We start from the raw sequence: 19,298 nt of genomic DNA on the forward strand, positions 1-19,298 counted from the left end.
GCTCATTTCTTGTGATTATCTCCATACCTTAAGCAAAATACTTTCTTTCCTAAGTTATAATTTATTGACTTTTCCCTCATCATTTCCTGAGTTTGAGGAATTTGTATATTTTCATTGTTTATATTTACAGTCCCTGATAAGATTGATAAGGATTGTTTTTTATAAATTGTTGTAATTTAGTTGGTTTCACTTTGCTCTCTCTTCTCCCTCATACACACACACACACACACACACACACACACACACACACACATACAGTGGATGTGATTTATAATATGTGTATTTTTTGTATATAAGGAAAATACATGTATGTGTAGTATTTTTGTGTCAAATTCCTAGGTATATGGTAATACCTTTCAATACATACATTTAGGTTTAGTCTTACCTATGAAAATATTTTCAGGAAGCCTGGGTGGCTCAGTTGGTTAAGCAACTACCTTTGGCTCAGGTCATGATTCTGGAGTCCCAGGATCGAGCCCTGCATGGGGCTCCCTGCTCAGTAGAGAGTCTGCTTTTCCCTCTGACCCCTCCCCTTTCATGCTCTCTCTCTCATTCTCTCTCTCGCAAATGAATAAATAAAATCTTAAAAAAAGAAAATATTTTTAATTTATACTTTTAAATACTAGTTGTTTTATTATTTCTTAAATTATTCTTCAAAGGGTCCAAGGATAAGTATACTGGAGCTTCTTTGCCTCCTTGTTATTTCAAGGTCATTTTCCCTCTTTCCTTATTTCTTTATTTTTATCTCATAACTGTCTCTTAGTTAATCTCCTGCTTGATTTTAATGACTCTTATGGAATTTTTATTTGAATCCATTTCCCTCTGGATAATTCATAATTTGTCATTTTTGAATTTTTTTTATTCTTTAATTTTGATGAACTTGTTACATTCCTCAATCCCTTTTTTGTTTATTTTTCATTCCTCTTGGTTTTTTTTATTTTGAATACCTATTTTAAATATACATCTCCAACTTTTTATTATTTGAATATAGTTGACACAAAATTAGCTTTAGGTATATAACATAGTAACTCAACTTCTCTATACATTTCGCTATGCTAACTTAGCTATCATCCATTACCATTCAACACTATTACAATACCATTGACTATATTTCCTATGCTATGCCTTTCATTCCCATGACTTATTCATTCCATAATTGAAGCTTGTATCTCCTACTCCCTTTTACCTATTTTTACTATCTCTCTACTCCCTTTCCTCTGGCAATCAACAGTTTGTTTTCTATATTTATAAGTCTGATTTTGATTTTTGTTTATTTACTTATTTATTTTGGTTTTTAGATTCCACATATGAGTAAAATCATATGGTATCTGTCTTTCTCAATCTATTTTACATAGCAAAAATACCATCTAGGTCCATCCATGTTGTTGAAAATGGCATCTTCTTCTTCTTGTTTTTTTTTTTTTTTTTTTTTTTTTTGTGTAATCTTCCATTGTGTATATATACCACATCTTATCTATTCACCTATACAGGGACACTTGGGTTGCCTCCTATCTTGGCTATTGTAAACAATTCTGTAGTAAACATTGGGGTCCATATATCTTTTTGGATTAGTGTTTTCATTTTCTCTGGGTAAAAACCAGTAGTGAAATTATTGGATCATATGGTATTTTTGAAATTTATTTCAATTTGATGTGTTGCATTGCAGTTTTATTTTTCTGTTTTGTATTTGTTTTTAGACATAAGGGTCTCATTAGCTGAATTGTCTTAATTAACCTCTTTTTTCTTCCAGCTTTATAGAGGCATAATTGAAAAATACAACTGTAATATATTTAAAGTGTACAGGATGGGGATTTGAAATATGTTTATATAGTGAAATGATTATCACAACCAAGTTAATTAATACATCCATCAGTTTACATAGTTACTTTTTTTGTGTGTGCATAAAAGTGCTTAAGATTTACTCTCAGCCAATTTCAAGTATACAATACAGTATCTTAACAATAGTCACCAGACTGTATATTAAATACTCAAAGCTTATTCATCTTATAACTGAAAGTGTGTGCTCTTTTACCAACATCACCCCATTTCTTCTATCCCTCATTTTCCACCATTCTACTCTGTTTCTATGATTTTGATTTCTTTTTAAGATTCCACATAGGGGTGCTTGGGTGGCTCAGTGGGTTAGGCCTCTGCCTTCAGCTCAGGTCATGATCTCGGGGTCCTAGGATCGAGTTCTGCTTCGGGCTCACTCCTGGGCAAGGGGCCTGCTTCCTCCTCTCTCTCTCTCTCTCTCTCTCTCTGCCTGCTTACTTGTGGTCTCTCTCTGTCAAATAAATAAAATCTTAAAAAAAAAAAAAGATTCCACATAAAAAATATTTTACCATATTTTACATAAATATGTATAAAATATACATATTTATATATAATGATATATAATGTGTGTATATATATATATATATATATATATATAACACATTTTCTTTACTCATACTTCTTTTGAGAGACACCAACATTGTTTCCATACCTTGGCTATTATAAACAATGTTGCAATAAACATTCATCGCCATACCCTCCTTATAACAAACGTATCACAAAACTTTGTCCACTTTTATAAATCTAAAAGTTACTTTATTTTAAATTATTTTAGGTTAAATAATATTTACAGATTTATGGATCATATTTTTATGGAGAGAAATTTGTGAATTATCTGCTTATGTCTTTTGTCCATTCTAGGATATTTGGTTTTTTTAATCTTTATAATGTCTTTCTGTATTCTTTATACATAAATGGCATCATGTTTTTGTTATTTTTTGTTACAAATGTTTACCCAATTATCCATTTATATTTTGATATTATTTAGAACATTCTATTGATCTACAGAACTTTTTTTTAAAATTTTTTATTTTTTATAAACATATATTTTTATCCCCAGGGGTGCAGGTCTGTGAATCACCAGGTTTACACACTTCACAGCACTCACCAAAGCACATACCCTCCCCAATGTCCATAATCCCACCCCCTTCTCCCAAACCCCCTCCCCCCAGCAACCCTCAGTTTGTTTTGTGAGATTAAGAGTCACTATGGTTTGTCTCCCTCCCAATCCCATCTTGTTTCATTTATTCTTCTCCTACCCACTTAAGCCCCCATGTTGCATCACCACTTCCTCATATCAGGGAGATCATATGATAGTTGTCTTTCTCTGCTTGACAATGTAGTTAAACTTAATAATCCTTTTTTGTAAATTCTTCCTTTTTAGCTAGAGCTTAGAAAGCCTTTCTCAATCTTTTTTTTTTTTTAAGATTTGTTTATTTATTTATTTATTTGACAGACAGAGATCACAAGTTGGCAGAGAGGCAGGCAAAGAGAGAGGAGAAAGCAGGCTCCCGGCGAAGCAGAGAGCCCGATGCAGGGCTTGATCCCAGGATCCTGGGATCATTACGTGAGCGGAAGGCAGAGGCTTTAACTCACTGAGCCACCCAGGCGCCCCGCCTTTCTCAATCTTAATATCAGTAAAAGATTTGTGTACATTTTTCCATCTGTTATGATTTTAAACTTACATTTATTCTCGATCTAAAATTTATATCTGTGTATAATGTATGGTGATATAAATGAATGTTTTTCTAAGTCTACCAGGTCTGCTTCAGAATATTCTTCTGCTCTATGGCTTTTAAAATGATACCAACACTAAATTACCTTAATTATTGTAGTTTTGTATATTTTAGTAACTGGTAGGGCAAGAACTATATTATTTTACTGCTCTTTGGCTAGCTCATTAAAATAATATTTTGAAGCTATAATAAACATTTTATTGCTTTTGGAATTTACACATAATGTATGATTCTTTCATGTATATCATTAAGTCACTGTGATTTAAATATATATTTGGTTGATATCTTGCTAGAAATAGATAACATTGAATCTTGATGACACACAAGTCATTACAACTGAAGTTATATAGCTATGGAAAATAAATACTCAGATGCTTCACTGAAATCAGTGTGACTTACCAATTTCTTTGTAAAATAATACACCAATATGAAACACAGAAAAGATTCCTAAGGTGACAGGGTATAAAGGAGATTTCTAAAATAATTTTTGGCCATTTATGAGAAACGTTCCCATATTTATTTACCAAAACCTCTAGAACTACACACCTACAGCTTTCTAATTCTATATTATTTGTGTTTTTCCCACCATTTAGTTTTTAGCACCTGCCTCTTAGAGAAACTTAGGTTTCACTACTGTGACAAATGTTTCTACCAATTATAAATGTTACGCATCATTTTCCACATAATTACCTTGTGAAGTCTGTCATCTCCATCATAATCATACACATCTTCTTGGCCAGAACAATGATATCATTGCTGGTATCATCCCAAATCTCAATCTCAGCATCCAGTTTACTCTTTACTTTCTTGAAATCAGCAACTTGCTCAGCAATCTTTTCCTTTTCTGCCTCAGGCAATTGAGTCATCTTAGCCTAAAACAGGTGATATAGATTTATAATCATTCCACTATACCAAAAAGCATTTTAGGAACAAGTGGTCATTATAGGATATTCTTAAACTTGTTCATTGAGAAACAGAGACATAATTTTTTAAAAATCATAGAATCAAAGTTTCTAGGCTTAATTTTTCCTATGAAAAAAATCTATTAAACGATAAATGTTTGCTCTAGAACTACAATGTTAAATTTAAGAATAACAATAATTTAGTATCTGACATGTTTAATTCTTCTCCTTAATATAAATGTGAGACTTCTTAAAATTCTAATGCAATATAATTTTAAATTAATTCAGGCTTAATACATTAAAAAAGCATATACCTTATTTAATTGTACCAATAATATTTTTTAAAAGGTAGAAGTATAACAAAACTATCTGGAAATGTCTACTGGCATTATAATGTCTGTTTATACATGTATGTATATACATTCAGACAGATCCTTACACAAACACTGCATATATGTTGGGTAAACAATAATAATATGCATTTATAAATCATATGTATTAGATAAGCACATGTTTAAAATCATAAGGATGTATATGGGTATTTTGTACATATAAATACATTCAAGTGTGTATGTGTATACAAACTATTTAAGGGAAGAGTAAAAATATTATGGGCAGGGTTTATTAAAGCAGCCTTCACTAATTAGCATCCTGAGTTTTGAGGTTCTCTTCTCCCATGCCTAGCTAACTTGCTGGGTTGGCTTAGTATTATTCTTTGGATATGTCACATTTTTAACAGCGTGTAACTTGCATTTTCCACTTGGAATCTGAAATGTGGGAAGGATAGAAAACCATCTAAACCATCATATTCGCAGCATTAGCACCTGGGACCTATAACTTTTTGTCAAATGAAGAATCTTTTTTTTTTTTTTTTCAAAATTTTATTTATTTATTTGACAGACAGAGACCACAAGTAGGCAGAGAGGCAGAGAGAAAGGGGGAAGCAGGTTCCCTGCTGAGCAGAGAGCCTGATGCAGGGCTCAATCCCAGGACCCTGAGATCATCACCTGAGCCGGAGGCAGAGGCTTAACCCTCTGAGCCACCCAGGTGCCCCTCAAATGAAGAATCTTGAAGTAAAAGTGATTTGATAGCATCAATGTCACAAAATTTTAGGCAACAGCCTGTGCAATCATATTCTTAAAAAAAAAAAAAACTATATACATTCTGATAGGATGAGTACATGGGCCTTAGAGGGAGTAGTTAAAATGATAAATCATTTAAGTAAATTTTACTTATTATTCACACCAAATATGTGATACCTACAATGCCTATGTACTTTCAGATGCTAGTCTCTAGGACAACCATATATTAGCGAATAAGGAAAATCACCTCAAAAAGCTTTGAATTATTCCGGACACTAAGCCCAAAGTAGTTGAAATACACTTTATTTATTTAATCAATAGTGTACAAGAGCAAAAAAGCTTAAATATATGAATGAAGGAATTATAAGCATGATCAGCGGAAAATCCAACCAAAAAAATAAAAATTAAAGAACCAATATCAAGTTTCTGTCATTTATTGTCTATTTACTATAAGACTAACTCAGGGTTTAAAATAACTTGGTGTCTGTGAAATCTCAGCATAAATTATCCATGCTTCAGTTTTAACCCAGTAATGAAAACAAACAATGAAGCTTTCCAAATCGAAGCTTCCTTTAAATTTTTTTAGCATAATGTTTGACACATGACGAATGTTCAATAAATGAAAACTATTTCCTATTCAGTAAAAAAATTATGAAATATATTCCCTATCTAGTAGTTAACATTTTTCATTTTTTGCATTATTTTATTTGAAGAATTAAAATAAACTATGAGAATGGGCTTTTAACTGATGAGCTATACAGGTGTCTCTTCCTTAGAATCTGAATCATTTGTAGTTTCCTTTCTCAGGCAATGTGGCCTACTAAAAGAAAAGCAACTTTTACTACTGCTGGCATATAGCAAGGCACATGAGTGGAGACACAGCTCCCTTATGTCTGAAATCAATAGTATGCAAATACATTAAGTAAATTGTAAGCTACTAACCCATTAAAGTAGCTCAAAAATTGACATGCATTTTCTCCATCTTGACTACTGGTCATTACCATTCTCTCCATTTTCATTAAAAAAAAAATGTTTAAACTTGTCAATAATAATAGATGTAGGTAGATTCAACTGGGACCCCTTTTTATGGTCTCTGTCTCAGAGGTAATAAATCCATGAATTGGGATCTAATAAATAATTTTGAAGTATACAGTGGAATATCATGGAAAATGGTTTACCATCCTCATTAAAAAAAAAAAAATGGCTATTGAAGAGGTGTGGTTAAGTGTATTTTAAGTTCTGTTCCTTAGAATCCTACTGATTTCCAATATGACCTTAAGGAAGTCCCTTAACCTTCCTGTCTAAGTTTCTCCAGACATGAAATGACAGTAATTGCAGCTGCTATCCACCTGCCATGCAGGGACCAGAGTAGATTATTGGATAGCACTGAGGCTGACCCTGTCACGCACAGGAGTCTCATCGGTTGCACTCGATTTCCTTAATAACATCTCAACTCACATGGTGAATTATAATTACCAGATGTTTACTTCTGGCAAGTTAAGGACCAAAAGTTGGGCCATAGTTTATAAAATTGAAAGTTCTAGTAAACTCTCACTCTCCCACAGGAGGAACAACAACATCAAAAAACCATTAAATGACTGACATCTTTCCTGAAGATTTTGAGTGCTTCTGTGAATGATTTATTCTATTAATCAAAATAAGACTTAGGAGAACACTTCCTCTTCAGAAATTCTGAACAAAAATTCTTTATTGGTTAATTGCATGCAGGATAAGGAAAGAAACAAAGCTTAACACAAATCAGGTAAGTGGAATTTCTGATGTTATTGCTGGCTGGCAATATGTCTCAGCTTCTGCACGAATCTGTAGAGTAGAACTGTGATATAAGTAGCTATCAGAGGCTTTTGGAATCACTGCCATCCCAGTGAGATTATATTTTGTGTCAACTGACTTTTGGAATTTTCTGCCAAGACAAGAATAGCTAACACTTAGATATGCCAGACACTCTTCCAGGCACCTTACATATATTTAACTTCACTCTTCATCACAGCTTTATGAGGTAACTATACTATTATCCTAATTTTAGTATATTATGAAACTGAGTGTGCCGAAGGTTAAGTTATGAACTCAAGATCATAGTGTTAGTAAATGGTAGAGCCAGTATGGAAGCTTAGAAATTCTGGCTCTACTGTTCTTGTCCTTTTACGACACCAACAAACATGAGCAACATTGCCCACAATATAACAAAATATTCCCAGTCAACTCGATGCTATTTCTGTCACCTTCTCCTTTTGAATCCGATTATTCTCCAGTCTAGTCACATATATTCTAGAATCTGTTTCCTCATCTGTAAACTAGAGACAATGATATTCACCTCACAGGTTGTCTTAGAGATCAAACGAATGAATGTGTATGAAGCACTTTTTATTCTACTTAGTTGTCTTTAAATGCCCGCTGTTAACTTACACTAACAGACTCAGTTCTTCATTCTCTACAGTGATCCTCAGAATTCTATTTCTAATGCTATCTTCCTTTTTAAAAAAATTTGTATTTTTCCATTACCATATTAAGCATTTTCAAGTATCTGTATTTCCCCCATCTATAGCTATATCTGTATCTACACACACACGCTTATATATGATATGACAATATATAATTTATAATTTCAGCTCTAAATCAGGGCTTAGCAGAATTTTTCTGTAAAAGGCAAGACAGTAAATAATGTATGTTTTTTAGGCCATACCATAGCACTCCCTTGCAATACTCAATTCTGCTGTTGTCGTAATAATGCAAGAGCAGCCCTATACCATGCAAACCAATAAGTGTGGTTGTATCCCAAAAAATTTACATGGGCATTGAAACTTCAGTTTCATATAATGTTCATGTGTCCTAAATATTATACTGATTACATCTATTGTGATTTTTTTTTCAACCACTTAACAATGTAAAAACCATTCCTAGCTCACAGGTTATACAAAAATAGTTGACGGGTCAGATTTGACTGTAGTTTGCCAACATTTGCCCAGTCCTTTATCTTCTTGATTTCTGTGTTTCTCCGTAGTACTGCCTGCCACCCAGTCTTGCATCCCTTTTAAAAAAAAAATTTCCCTTTCTTTATGTATCCCATTCTGTCTGGCAGACAAAAAGTTGGTCCATTTCATCTCCAGTATTTTTATCACAACCATGTCCTAGTCTGTTTCCCAGGTCAGTTTTGTCTTTCATTTTCAATCCTTTTGTCTTGTTATCACTTGATCCAATCTATCTGATTTTCATAGAATTGTGTAACTCTTCAGCTAAAGACAAGAGCTTCTAAGTCTCCTTACTGAATAAAGAATATTAATTCCTCCAATACCATCCTTCAGTTTCTTTAACTAAAGTAGAAAATGTATATAGAAAAATGCCCAAGTCATAAAGGTACATCTGAAACTATTTTCATAAACTGAATGCATCCTTGTACCTAGCACCCAAATCAAAAAAAAAAAAAAAAAAAGGTTTGCCAGCACTCCTGGAAGCCTCCATGGGACCTATTTAAGTTACTCTCTCCCAAGAACCATCACTCTCTTGATTTCAAAAACCTATAGATTTTCCTGTTTTTGAATCTTATAAAAATGAAATGATGGTATATGTGATCTTGTACCTGGATTTTTATGTCCAATATTTGTATATTTGAAATACATATATAGGGGCGCCTGGGTGGCTCAGTGGGTTAAGCCGCTGCCTTCGGCTCAGGTCATGATCTCAGGGTCCTGGGATCGAGTCCCACATCGGGCTCTCTGCTCAGCAGGGAGCCTGCTTCCCTTCCTCTCTCTGCCTGCCTCTCTGCCTACTTGTGATCTCTCTCTCTGTCAAATAAATAAATAAAATCTTTTTAAAAAAATACATATATAGTGTTGCATGGTGTTATGCTTATTCTCCTTGCTCTGTACACAAAGAATTCCACTGGGCAAATGTACATCATCTACTGATGTGCTTCTATTAATAATCTTTTGGGAAGTATTCCATTTCTGCCTGTTATGAAGTGAATATTCTCTTATTTTTCTTTTGGTGGACATATTCATGTACTTTTCTTGAGTATATATCAAGTAAAATTACTGGGCCTCAGAGATGAACATAAACTTTGCCCATAATCACTTTTCAATGACATTTTATCTTCCTTTCATACCCTGCACCCTCAAGCTAAACAATTTGCTGTTGCCGGTGAATATATTGAGATATTACCCATTAATGATTTTGCTGATCTTTCCTCTCCCCATCTTTTTTGGTCCAAACTTAATTCTATTTTCAAGCCAAATGTATGTAGTCCATCCTCTCTTTTCCTCCAGCTGTATATAATTATTCTTTTAAAAGTTTCAGAATGTGTGTGTTATCAGTTCTCAAGATATTCATATTAGTCTCTCTTATGGTCTAATTATTTGTAAATATGTATATCTTATTTTACTCACTAGAAGAAAGGTCTTTGAAAGCAGAACCACCTTTCAGAATAATAATAGTGGTCTCTCTCTCCCTCATGTACATACCTACGTATACGTTTATTTGTATTTTATTGGTCTCCTTACCCTAGAATGTAAGTTTCCTGAAAGTAGGACATGTATATGATAAATGTTTATAGTTGTTAATAGAAATAGGAAGTAAAGAACAGGCTTGTGGAAATAAAATTGTATAGCATCGATCTGACATTTACTTTGCCATTTACATCTATATACTTTTCAAGCTTCTATCTCTCCAAGGTAGAAATTAATTTCTCATCTACATTTTTTCTTGTCCACTCTCAAACTTGGGTCCTCATTATTTTTCTATGACTGTATTAACAGCACAATTGATCTTACCTTCTTCCCATCTGCTTTTTATTTCATTATGCTCATTACTACTACTAAAAATATGAATATGATTATGTTATTTCTTTTTTTTTTTTTTTTAAAGATTTTATTTATTTATTTGAAAGACGGAGATCACAAGTAGGTAGAGAGAGAGAGAGAGAGGGACGCAGGCTTCCTGCGGAGCAGGGAGCCCGATGCGGGGCTCGATCCCAGGACCCTGAGATCATGACCCGAGCCAAAGGCAGCAGCCCAAACCACTGAGCCACCCAGGCGCCCCTGATTATGTTATTTCTTAAACATTTTCTATGACTTTCATTTTCTCTTTAAAAAGACGAAAAGAAAGGGAAAAAGGTGTTATGATAAGAAAAATGCACAAAAAGTTGTCACACAAGCTTCTGTCCAAGCTCTTACTCTGCCAAGTACTAGCTTTGTAGCAAGTAACTGAACCATCCTCAACCTCAATTTTATCATTTGTTAAAATGATGATAAACTTATTACAGGTTTTCTGACAATTAGAATTATGTCTTTAAGTAATGATGCCTGGAATATATTAGAGACTTAGTAAATGGTACTTATAATTGATGTACATAAATGCCTTCACTTTAGCCTCCAAAACTTTCACAACACTGTGGAGGACAGTTGAACCTCTGCTTTCGGCTTGTTGAACCTCTGCTTTCGGCTCAGGGACCTGGCATCCAGCCCCACATCAGGCTTTCTGCTCGGCAGGGAGCCTGCTTCCCCCCTCTCTCTTCCTGGCTCTCTGCCTACTTGTGATCTCTATCTGTCAAACAAATAAATAAAATTAAAAAAAAAATTCACCTTGCTATCTCACAGAGTTTAGGCAGTAACCAAGTAAATTATATAGATAAATATATGCCATAAGCAACAAACATATAGAAATATAAAGCCATTATTATTCTCTTATTCTCAGAAGCACCAGAATCCAAATCACTTGTTTTGCAGATAAGGAAACTGAGTCCCAGGAAAGAAAAAATGACTTGAAAAATATTATCCAACTGCTTAGTGGCAAATTTGATCTTTTTTCTTTTTTTTTTTTGATTAATTAATTTGTTTTTTTAAATAAACATATAATGTATTTTTATCCCCAGGGGTACAGGTCTGTGAATCGCCAGGTTTACACACTTCACAGCACTCACCATAGCACATACCTTCCCCCAATGTCCATAGCCCCACCCCCCTCTCTCTCCCCCCCTCCCCCAGCAACCCTGTTTGTTTTGTGAGATTAAAAGTCATTTATGGTTTGTCTCCCTCCCAATCCCATCTTGTTCCATTTATTCTTTTCCTACCCCCAAACGCCCCATGTTGCATCTCCACTTCCTCATATCGGGGAGATCATACGATAGTTGTCTTTCTACTATTGACTTATTTCGCTAAGCATGATACCCTCTAGTTCCATTCACGTCTCACAAATGGCAAGATTTCATTTCTTTTGATGACTGCATAGTATTCCATTATATATATATACCACCACGTCTTTATCCATTCATCTGTTTAGGACATCTAGGTTCTTTCCATAGTTTGGCTATTGTGGACATTGCTGCTATAAACATTTGGGTGCATGTGCCCCTTCAGATCACTACGCTTGTATCTTTAGGGTAAATACCCAGTAGTGTAATTGCTGGGTCATAGGGTAGTTCTATTTTCAACTTTTTGAGGAACCCCCATGCCTTTTTCCAGAGTGGTTGCACCAGCTTGCATTCCCACCAACAGTGTAGGAGGGTTCCCCTTTCTCTGCATCCTCGCCAGAATCTGTCATTTACTGACTTGTTAATTTTAGCCATTCTGACTGGTGTGAGGTGGTATCTCATTGTGGCTTTGATTTGTATTTCTCTGATGCCGAGTGATGTGGAGCATTTTTCATCTGGATGTCTTCTTTGCAGAAATGTCTGTTCATGTCCTCTTTCCATTTCTGGATTGGATTCTTTGTTCTTTGGGTATTGAGTTTTTGCTAAGCTCTTTATAGATTTTGAATACTAGCCCTTTATCTGATATATCATTTGCAAATATCTTCTCCATTCTGTCAGTTGTCTTTTGGTTTTGTTAACTGTTTCCTTTGCTGTGCAAAAGCTTTTGATCTTGATGAAATCCCAATAGTTCATTTTTTCCCTTGCTTCCCTTGCCTTTGGTGATGTTCCCAGGAAGAAGTTGCTGCAGCTGAGGTCAAAGAGGTTGTTGCCTGTATCCTCCTCAAGGATTTTGATGGATTCCTTTCTCACACTGAGGTCCTTCATCCATTTTGAGTCTATTTTTATGTGTGGTGTAAGGAAATTGTCCAATTTTCCCAACACCATTTATTGAAGAGAGGCTGTCTTTTTTTCATTGGACATTCTTTCCTGCTTTGTCGAAGATTAGTTGAGGGTCTGTTTCTGGGCTCTCTATTCTGTTTCATTGATCTATCTGTCTGTTTTTGTGCCAGTACCATACTGTCTTGATGATGACAGCTTTGTAATAGATCTTGAAGTCTAGAATTGTGATGCCACCAACTTTGGCTTTCTTTATCAATATTCCTTTGGCTATTTGAGGTCTTTTCTGGTTTCATGCAAATTTTAGGATTATTTGTTCCATTTATTTGAAAAAAATGGGTAGGGTTTTGATAGGTATTGCATTAAATGTGTAGATTGCTTTAGGTAGCATAGACATTTTCACAATATTTATTCTTCCAATCTTGGAGCATGGAACATTTTTCCATTTCTATCTTCTTCAAATTCTTTCATGAGTACTTTATAGTTTCCTGAGTACAGATTCTTTGCCTCTTTGGTTAGGTTTACTCCTAGATATCTTCTGGTTTGGGGTGCAACTGTAAATGGGATTGACTCCTTAATTTCTCTTTCTTCAGTCTTGTTTTTAATGTAGAGAAATGCAACTGATTTCTGTGCATTCATTTTATATCCTGACATGTTACTGAATTCCTGTACAGGTTCTACCAGTTTTGGAGTGGAGTCTTTTGGGTTTTCCACATATAGTATCATATCATCTGCAAAGATTAATAGTTTGATTTCTTTTTTTTTTTTTTAAGATTTTATTTATTTATTTGACAGAGAGAAATTACAAGTACACTGAGAGGCAGGCAGAGAGAGAGAGAGAAGGAAGCAGGCTCCCTGCTGAGCAGAGAGCCCGATGCGGGACTCGATCCCAGGACCCTGAGATCATGACCTGAGCCGAAGGTAGCGGCTTAACCCACTGAGCCACCCAGGTGCCCCGACAGTTTGATTTCTTATGTGCCGATCTGGATGCCTTTAATTTCTTTTTGTTGTCTGATTGCTTAGGCTAGGACTTCTAGTACTATGTTGAATAGCAGTGGTGATAATGGACATCCCTGCCGTGTTCCTGACCTTAGGGGAAAAGCTTTCAGTTTTTCTCTATTGAGAATGATATTTGTGGTGGGTTTTTCATGGACAGCTTTGATAATATTGAGGTATGTGCCCTCTATCTATCCCTACACTTTGAAGAGTTTTGATCAGGAAGGGTCAAATGCTTTTTCAGCATCTATTGAGAGTATCATATGGTTCTTGTTCTTTCTTTTATTAATTTATTGTATTACATTGATTGATTTGCAGATGTTGAACCAAACTTTGCAGCCCTGGAATAGATCCCATTTGGTCGTGGTGAATAATCTTTTTAATGTACAGTTGGATCCTATTGGCTAGTATTTTGATAAGAATTTTTGCATCTGTGTTCATCAAGGATATTGGTCTGTAATTCTCTTTTTTGATGGGATTCTTGTCTGGTTTTGGGATCAAGGTGATGCTGTCCTCATAAAATGAGTTAGGAAGTTTTCCTTCCATTTCTATTTTTTAGAACAGTTTCAGGAGAATAGGTGTTAATTCTTCTTTAAATATTTGGTAGAATTACCCCGGGAAGCCATCTGGCCCTGGGCTTTTGTTTGTTTAGAGATTTTTGATGACTGTTTCAATCCCCTTACTGGTTATAGGTCTGTTAAGGTTTTCTATTTCTTCCTGGTTCAGTTGTGGTAGTTTATATGTCTCTAGAAATGCATCCATTTCTTCCAGATTGTCAAATTTGTTGGCATAAAGTTGTTCATAGTATGTTCTTATAATTGTCTGTATTTCTTTGATGTTAGTTGTGATTTCTCCTCTTTCATTCATGATTTTATTTATTTGGGTTCTTTCTCTTTTCTTTTTGATAAGTGTGGCCAGGGGTTTATCAATCTTATCAATTCTTTCAAAGAACCAACTCCTATTTTTGTTGATTTGTTCTACTGTTTTTTTGGTTTCTATTTCATTGATTTATGCTCTGATCTTTATGATTTCTCTTCTCCTGCTGGATTTAGGCTTTCTTTGTTGTTCTTTCTCTAGCTCCTTTAGGTGTAGGGTTAGGTTGTGTATTTGAGACCTTTTTTGTTTCTTGAGAAAGGCTTGTACCGCTATATATTTTCCTTACAGAACTGCCTTTGCTGTGTCCCATAGATTTTGAACTGTTGTGTTTTCATTATCATTTGTTTCCATGAATTTTTTCAATTCTTCTTTAAATTCTTAGTTGATCCACTCATTCTTTAGAAGGATGCTGTTTAGTCTACATGTATTTGTGTTCTTTCCAAATTTCCTCTTGTGACTGAGTTCTAGCTTCAGATCATTGTGGTCTGAAAATATGCAGGGAATGATCCCAATCTTTTGATACTGGTTGAGACCTGATTTGTGACCCAGGATGTGATCTATTCTGGAGAATGTTCCATGTGCAGTAGATAAGAATGTGTATTCTGTTGCTTTGGGATGAAATGTTCTGAATATATCTGTGATGTCCATCTGGTCCAGTGTGTCATTTAAGGCCTTTATTTCCTTGTTGATCTTTTGCTTGGATGATCTGTCCATTTCAGTGAGGTGAGTGTTAAAGTTCCCTACTAATATTGTATTATTGTCGATGTAATTCTTTGATTTTGTTATTAATTGGTTTATATAGTTGTCTGCTCCCATGTTAGGGGCATAGATATTTAAAATTGTTAGATCTTGTTGGACATACCCTTTGAGTATGATGTAGTGTCCTTCCTCATCTTTTGTTATAGTCTTTGGCTTAAAGTCTAATTGATCTAAGGATTGCCACCCCAGCCTTCTTCTGATGTCCATTAGCATGGTAAATTGTTTTCCACCACCTCACTTTAAATCTGGAAGTGTCTTCATGTCTAAAATGAGTTTCTTGTAGGCAGCATACTGATGGGTTTTGGTTTTTTATCCATTCTGATACCCTGGGTCTTTTGATTGGGATATTTAGCCCATTAACATTCAGGGTAACTATTGAGAGATATGAGTTTAGTACCATTGTATTGCCTGTAAGGTGACTGTTACTGTATATTGCCTGTTCTTTCTGATTTACTACTTTTAGGGTCTCTCTTTGCTAAGAGGACCCCTTTCAATATTTCCTGTAGAACTGGTTTGGTGTTTGCAAATTCTTTCAGTTTTTGTTTGTCCTAGAAGCTTTTTATCTCTCCTTTTATTTTCATTGATAGCCTAGTTGGATACAGTTATTTTTGGCTGCATGTTTTTCTACTTTAGTGCTCTGAATATATCATGCCAGTTCTTTCTGGCCTGCCAGGTCTCTGTGGATAAGTCCTCTGCCAATCTAATATTTTTACCATTGTATGTTACAGACTTCTTTTCCCGGGCTGCTTTCAGGATTTTCTCTTTGTCACTGAGACTTGTAAATTTTACTATTAGGTAAATTTGAGGGGGGGTTCTCTGTATCTCCTGGGTTTTGATGCTTGTTCCCTTTGCCATATTAGGGAAATTCTCTATAATAATTCTCTCCAATATGCCTTTTGCTCCCATCTCTCTTTTTTCATCTGGAATCCCAATTATTCTAATATTGTTTTGTATTATGGTATCACTTATCTCTCAAATTCTCCCCTCCTGGTCCAATATTTGTTTGTCTCTCTTTTGCTCAGCTTCTTTATTCTCTGTCATTTGGTCCTCTATATCACTAATTCTTTCTTCTGCCTCATTTATCCTAGCAGTAAGAGCCTCCATTTTTTATTACGCCTCATTAATAGCTTTTTAAATTTCAACTTGGTTAGATTTTAGTTCTTTTATTTCTCCAGAAAGGGCTTTTATCTCTCCAGAGATAAAATCTAATATCTTCCATGCCTTTTTCTAGCCTGGCTAGATCCTTGAGAATTGTCATTCTGAACTCTAGATCTGACATATTACCAAAGTCAGTATTGATTAGGTCCCTAGCCTTTGGTATTGTCTCCTGTTCTTTTTTTTTGTGGTGAGTTTTTCCACCTTGTCATTTTGTCCAGATAAGAATATCTGAAGGAGCAAATAAAATACTAAAAGGGTGGCAAAAATCCCAGGAAAATGCACTTTAACCAAATCAGAAGAGACCCCAAATCATGGAGAGGAAAAAGAGGATAAAAAGTCAGAAAAAAAATTTAAAAAAAGAAAAGAAATTTTGAAAAATATATAAAAAAGGAAAAATATATATATTAGACTGTTGACTAGCACAAGGTCACCCACTTAATTTTGGGAGAATTTTGGTCTCTTAGAAGAAACTACCTCCCCAAAATTTAAAGAATGAAAAACATATATAAGGGTAAACACAATGAAGAAATGGAATATGCCTATAAAGATGATTTTTTTTTTAATTTATAAAAAAGGAGTTGATAAAGTAAGTTGGTTGGAGAATAAAGAAAAAGTGGAGAGATTTTGCTCAGGCTGGAGACTAGAATAAACCCAGAGCTAGATTTAGGGTATATTTTGATCTATTAGAAGAAGTTGTACCCCAAATTTTTTAGAAGAAAAAACCCTATGTGTATACAAAAAATAAAGTTAGACACAATGAAGAATAAAATATGACTGTAATAAAGGTTCAAAAAAGATTATTTTTTTTAATGAAAGGTATTATTAAGATAGACTAGTTAAAAAACGTTAAAAGAGGAAAGGGTAAAAGTTAAAAAAAATAGAAGAAGAAAAAAAATTAAATTAAAAAATTTAAATTAACTGCAAGACTAAAGAATCATGGGCAGAAAGCCATGAATTCCATGCTTTGCTTTCTCCTCTTCTGGAATTCCACTGTTCTTCTTGGTAAGTGAACTTAGTCCTGGCTGGATTTCTTGCTGTTCTTCTGGGGGAGGGGCCTGTTGTAGTGATTCTCAAGTGTCTTTGCCCCAGGTGGAATCGCACCGCCCCTTACCAGTGGCCAGGCTAAGTAATCCACTCAGGTTCGCTTTCGGGAGCTTTTGTTCCCTGAACGCTTTCCATAGAGTTCCGGAGGACAGGAATGAAAATGTCAGCCGCCCATTCTCTGGCCCAGAGGACCCGAGAGCTCAAGGCCCCGCTCCTCAGTGCGCCCTCAGAGAAAAGCGCTCAATCACTCCTGTCTCCCTGGCCTCTGGCTGTGCTCTGAGCTCACTGAGCCTGTGACCAGTTCAAGGTAACCCCCAGCTGAGAGCTCACTCCTCGGCTCTGTCTCTGTAGCTGGCTTCCCCACTCTAATACCTGCAAGCTCTGCAACACTCAGACACCCCCGATCCTTCTATGACCCTGCGGGACCTGGGGCAACAATGACCCCACGTGGGCTTCACCCCGGTTTAGCCTCTGGAGTGATGTCCCTCAGTGGAGCAGAATTTTAAAAGTCCTGATTTTGTGCTCCGTTGCTCCGCTGCTTGCCGGGAGCTGGCCCCTCTTCCCCCGGTCTATCTTCCTGTAGCTTTGGATTCACTTCTCTGCTGTCCTACCTTTCAGAAAGTGGTCGATTTTCTGTTTCTAGAATTGTTGCTCTTCTTCTCTTCAGTCTCTTGTTGGATTTGTAGGTGTTTGCAATGGATTGATAAGCTATTTAACTGATATCCTGCTACCTGATGCAGTCTCAGCCTGCCACTTCTCTGCCATCTTGACTCCCCTCCAGATTGGTCTTTAAATCCATGTGTTGTCTTTTTTACCTCCAGAGTTCATCAAATTTAGTAGTCGCATTTATGTGCATTTGTGTGTGTGTGTGTGTTTTAATAAGCCCAAAGGCATTTGGGAAATGATGTGTTTTAATATACAAGAAATATAAATAGTATAACATTTTGCTGGAATTTAGAAAATCTGAACTACTGCTGGCAGAAATACAACTTCATTAAAATTTAGAGAACAAATTCATGAAAAATTTATGCATTGATATTTTCAGCATACTGAATTGTGATTTCAAACATATTCCTGAGAATTCATTAAGAAAAGTCTTATATCATATTTTAAAATGATTTTTAGGGACTGGAATTGCATTTTGCTTTAAGGACTAATACACATTTTTACATTTTTATATACAGTCCTTTAAGTCAAATTTACAAATGTATTAGCTTTAAAAAGCTCTCAGTTTCCTCATCTGTGGAAAAAGAACACTCTTGAAACCTCATGAGTTACACCAACAGATCCCTCAGGTGTAAAACTATCTCATTTTATTATGAAACTGTATAGGCTTTGGTGCTGGATCAGAACAGTTAACTATTATATTATCAGACTTACTTAATTGATTATGTTCTAAAGATAATAAGAACAGAGATGATTAACACTATTTATGCTTCCCCTGGGCCAGTCACTTTGCTAAATACTTTGGAAAAGTTATCCTAATTTTATAATACTAGCTAAGATAGATATCATTACTATCCACTTTTAACAATGATAGCTATCAGGCCTAGAGGGAACACATGTCTGTCTCCTGTAAATGAAACCCTCCCCAATGTTTTCTTTCTTTCTTTTTTTTTTTTTTTTCTTTCATCATATCTCCCCTTTTATGGTTTCATTTGTAAGGCAGTTTTTAGTACTAGGATTAATTCTAATTTGAAAAAAAAAAAAGTAATTTTTATTTGTGAACCCAATGTGTGTCCTTGTTCTAGGAAAATATAAATGCTGTTTTGGAAACCAACTGGAGAAATCTGAATATAAACTGGGTATTAGACAACATAAGGAAGTGACTGTTAATTTTCTTCAGATGTTGCAAATTACCTTGAAGTAGTTC

General features: G+C 35.1%; 1 protein-coding gene across 3 annotated transcripts in view; it reads right to left on the minus strand.

Moving 5' to 3' along the window:
• The window catches only part of CTNNA3 (catenin alpha 3), a 1,840,263-nt gene that overhangs the window by 129,163 nt on the left and 1,691,802 nt on the right, over nucleotides 1-19,298 (minus strand). For all 3 annotated transcript variants that reach the window (XM_082714750.1, XM_082714748.1, XM_082714749.1), the window contains exon 15: nucleotides 4,260-4,441. In XM_082714750.1, the coding sequence (XP_082570876.1) occupies nucleotides 4,260-4,441 (182 nt within the window). The remainder of the gene's footprint in view (nucleotides 1-4,259; nucleotides 4,442-19,298) is intronic.

The sequence above is a fragment of the Mustela nivalis genome (genome assembly GCF_964662115.1).
Source record: "Mustela nivalis genome assembly, chromosome: 2".
Lineage (NCBI taxonomy): Eukaryota > Metazoa > Chordata > Mammalia > Carnivora > Mustelidae > Mustela > Mustela nivalis.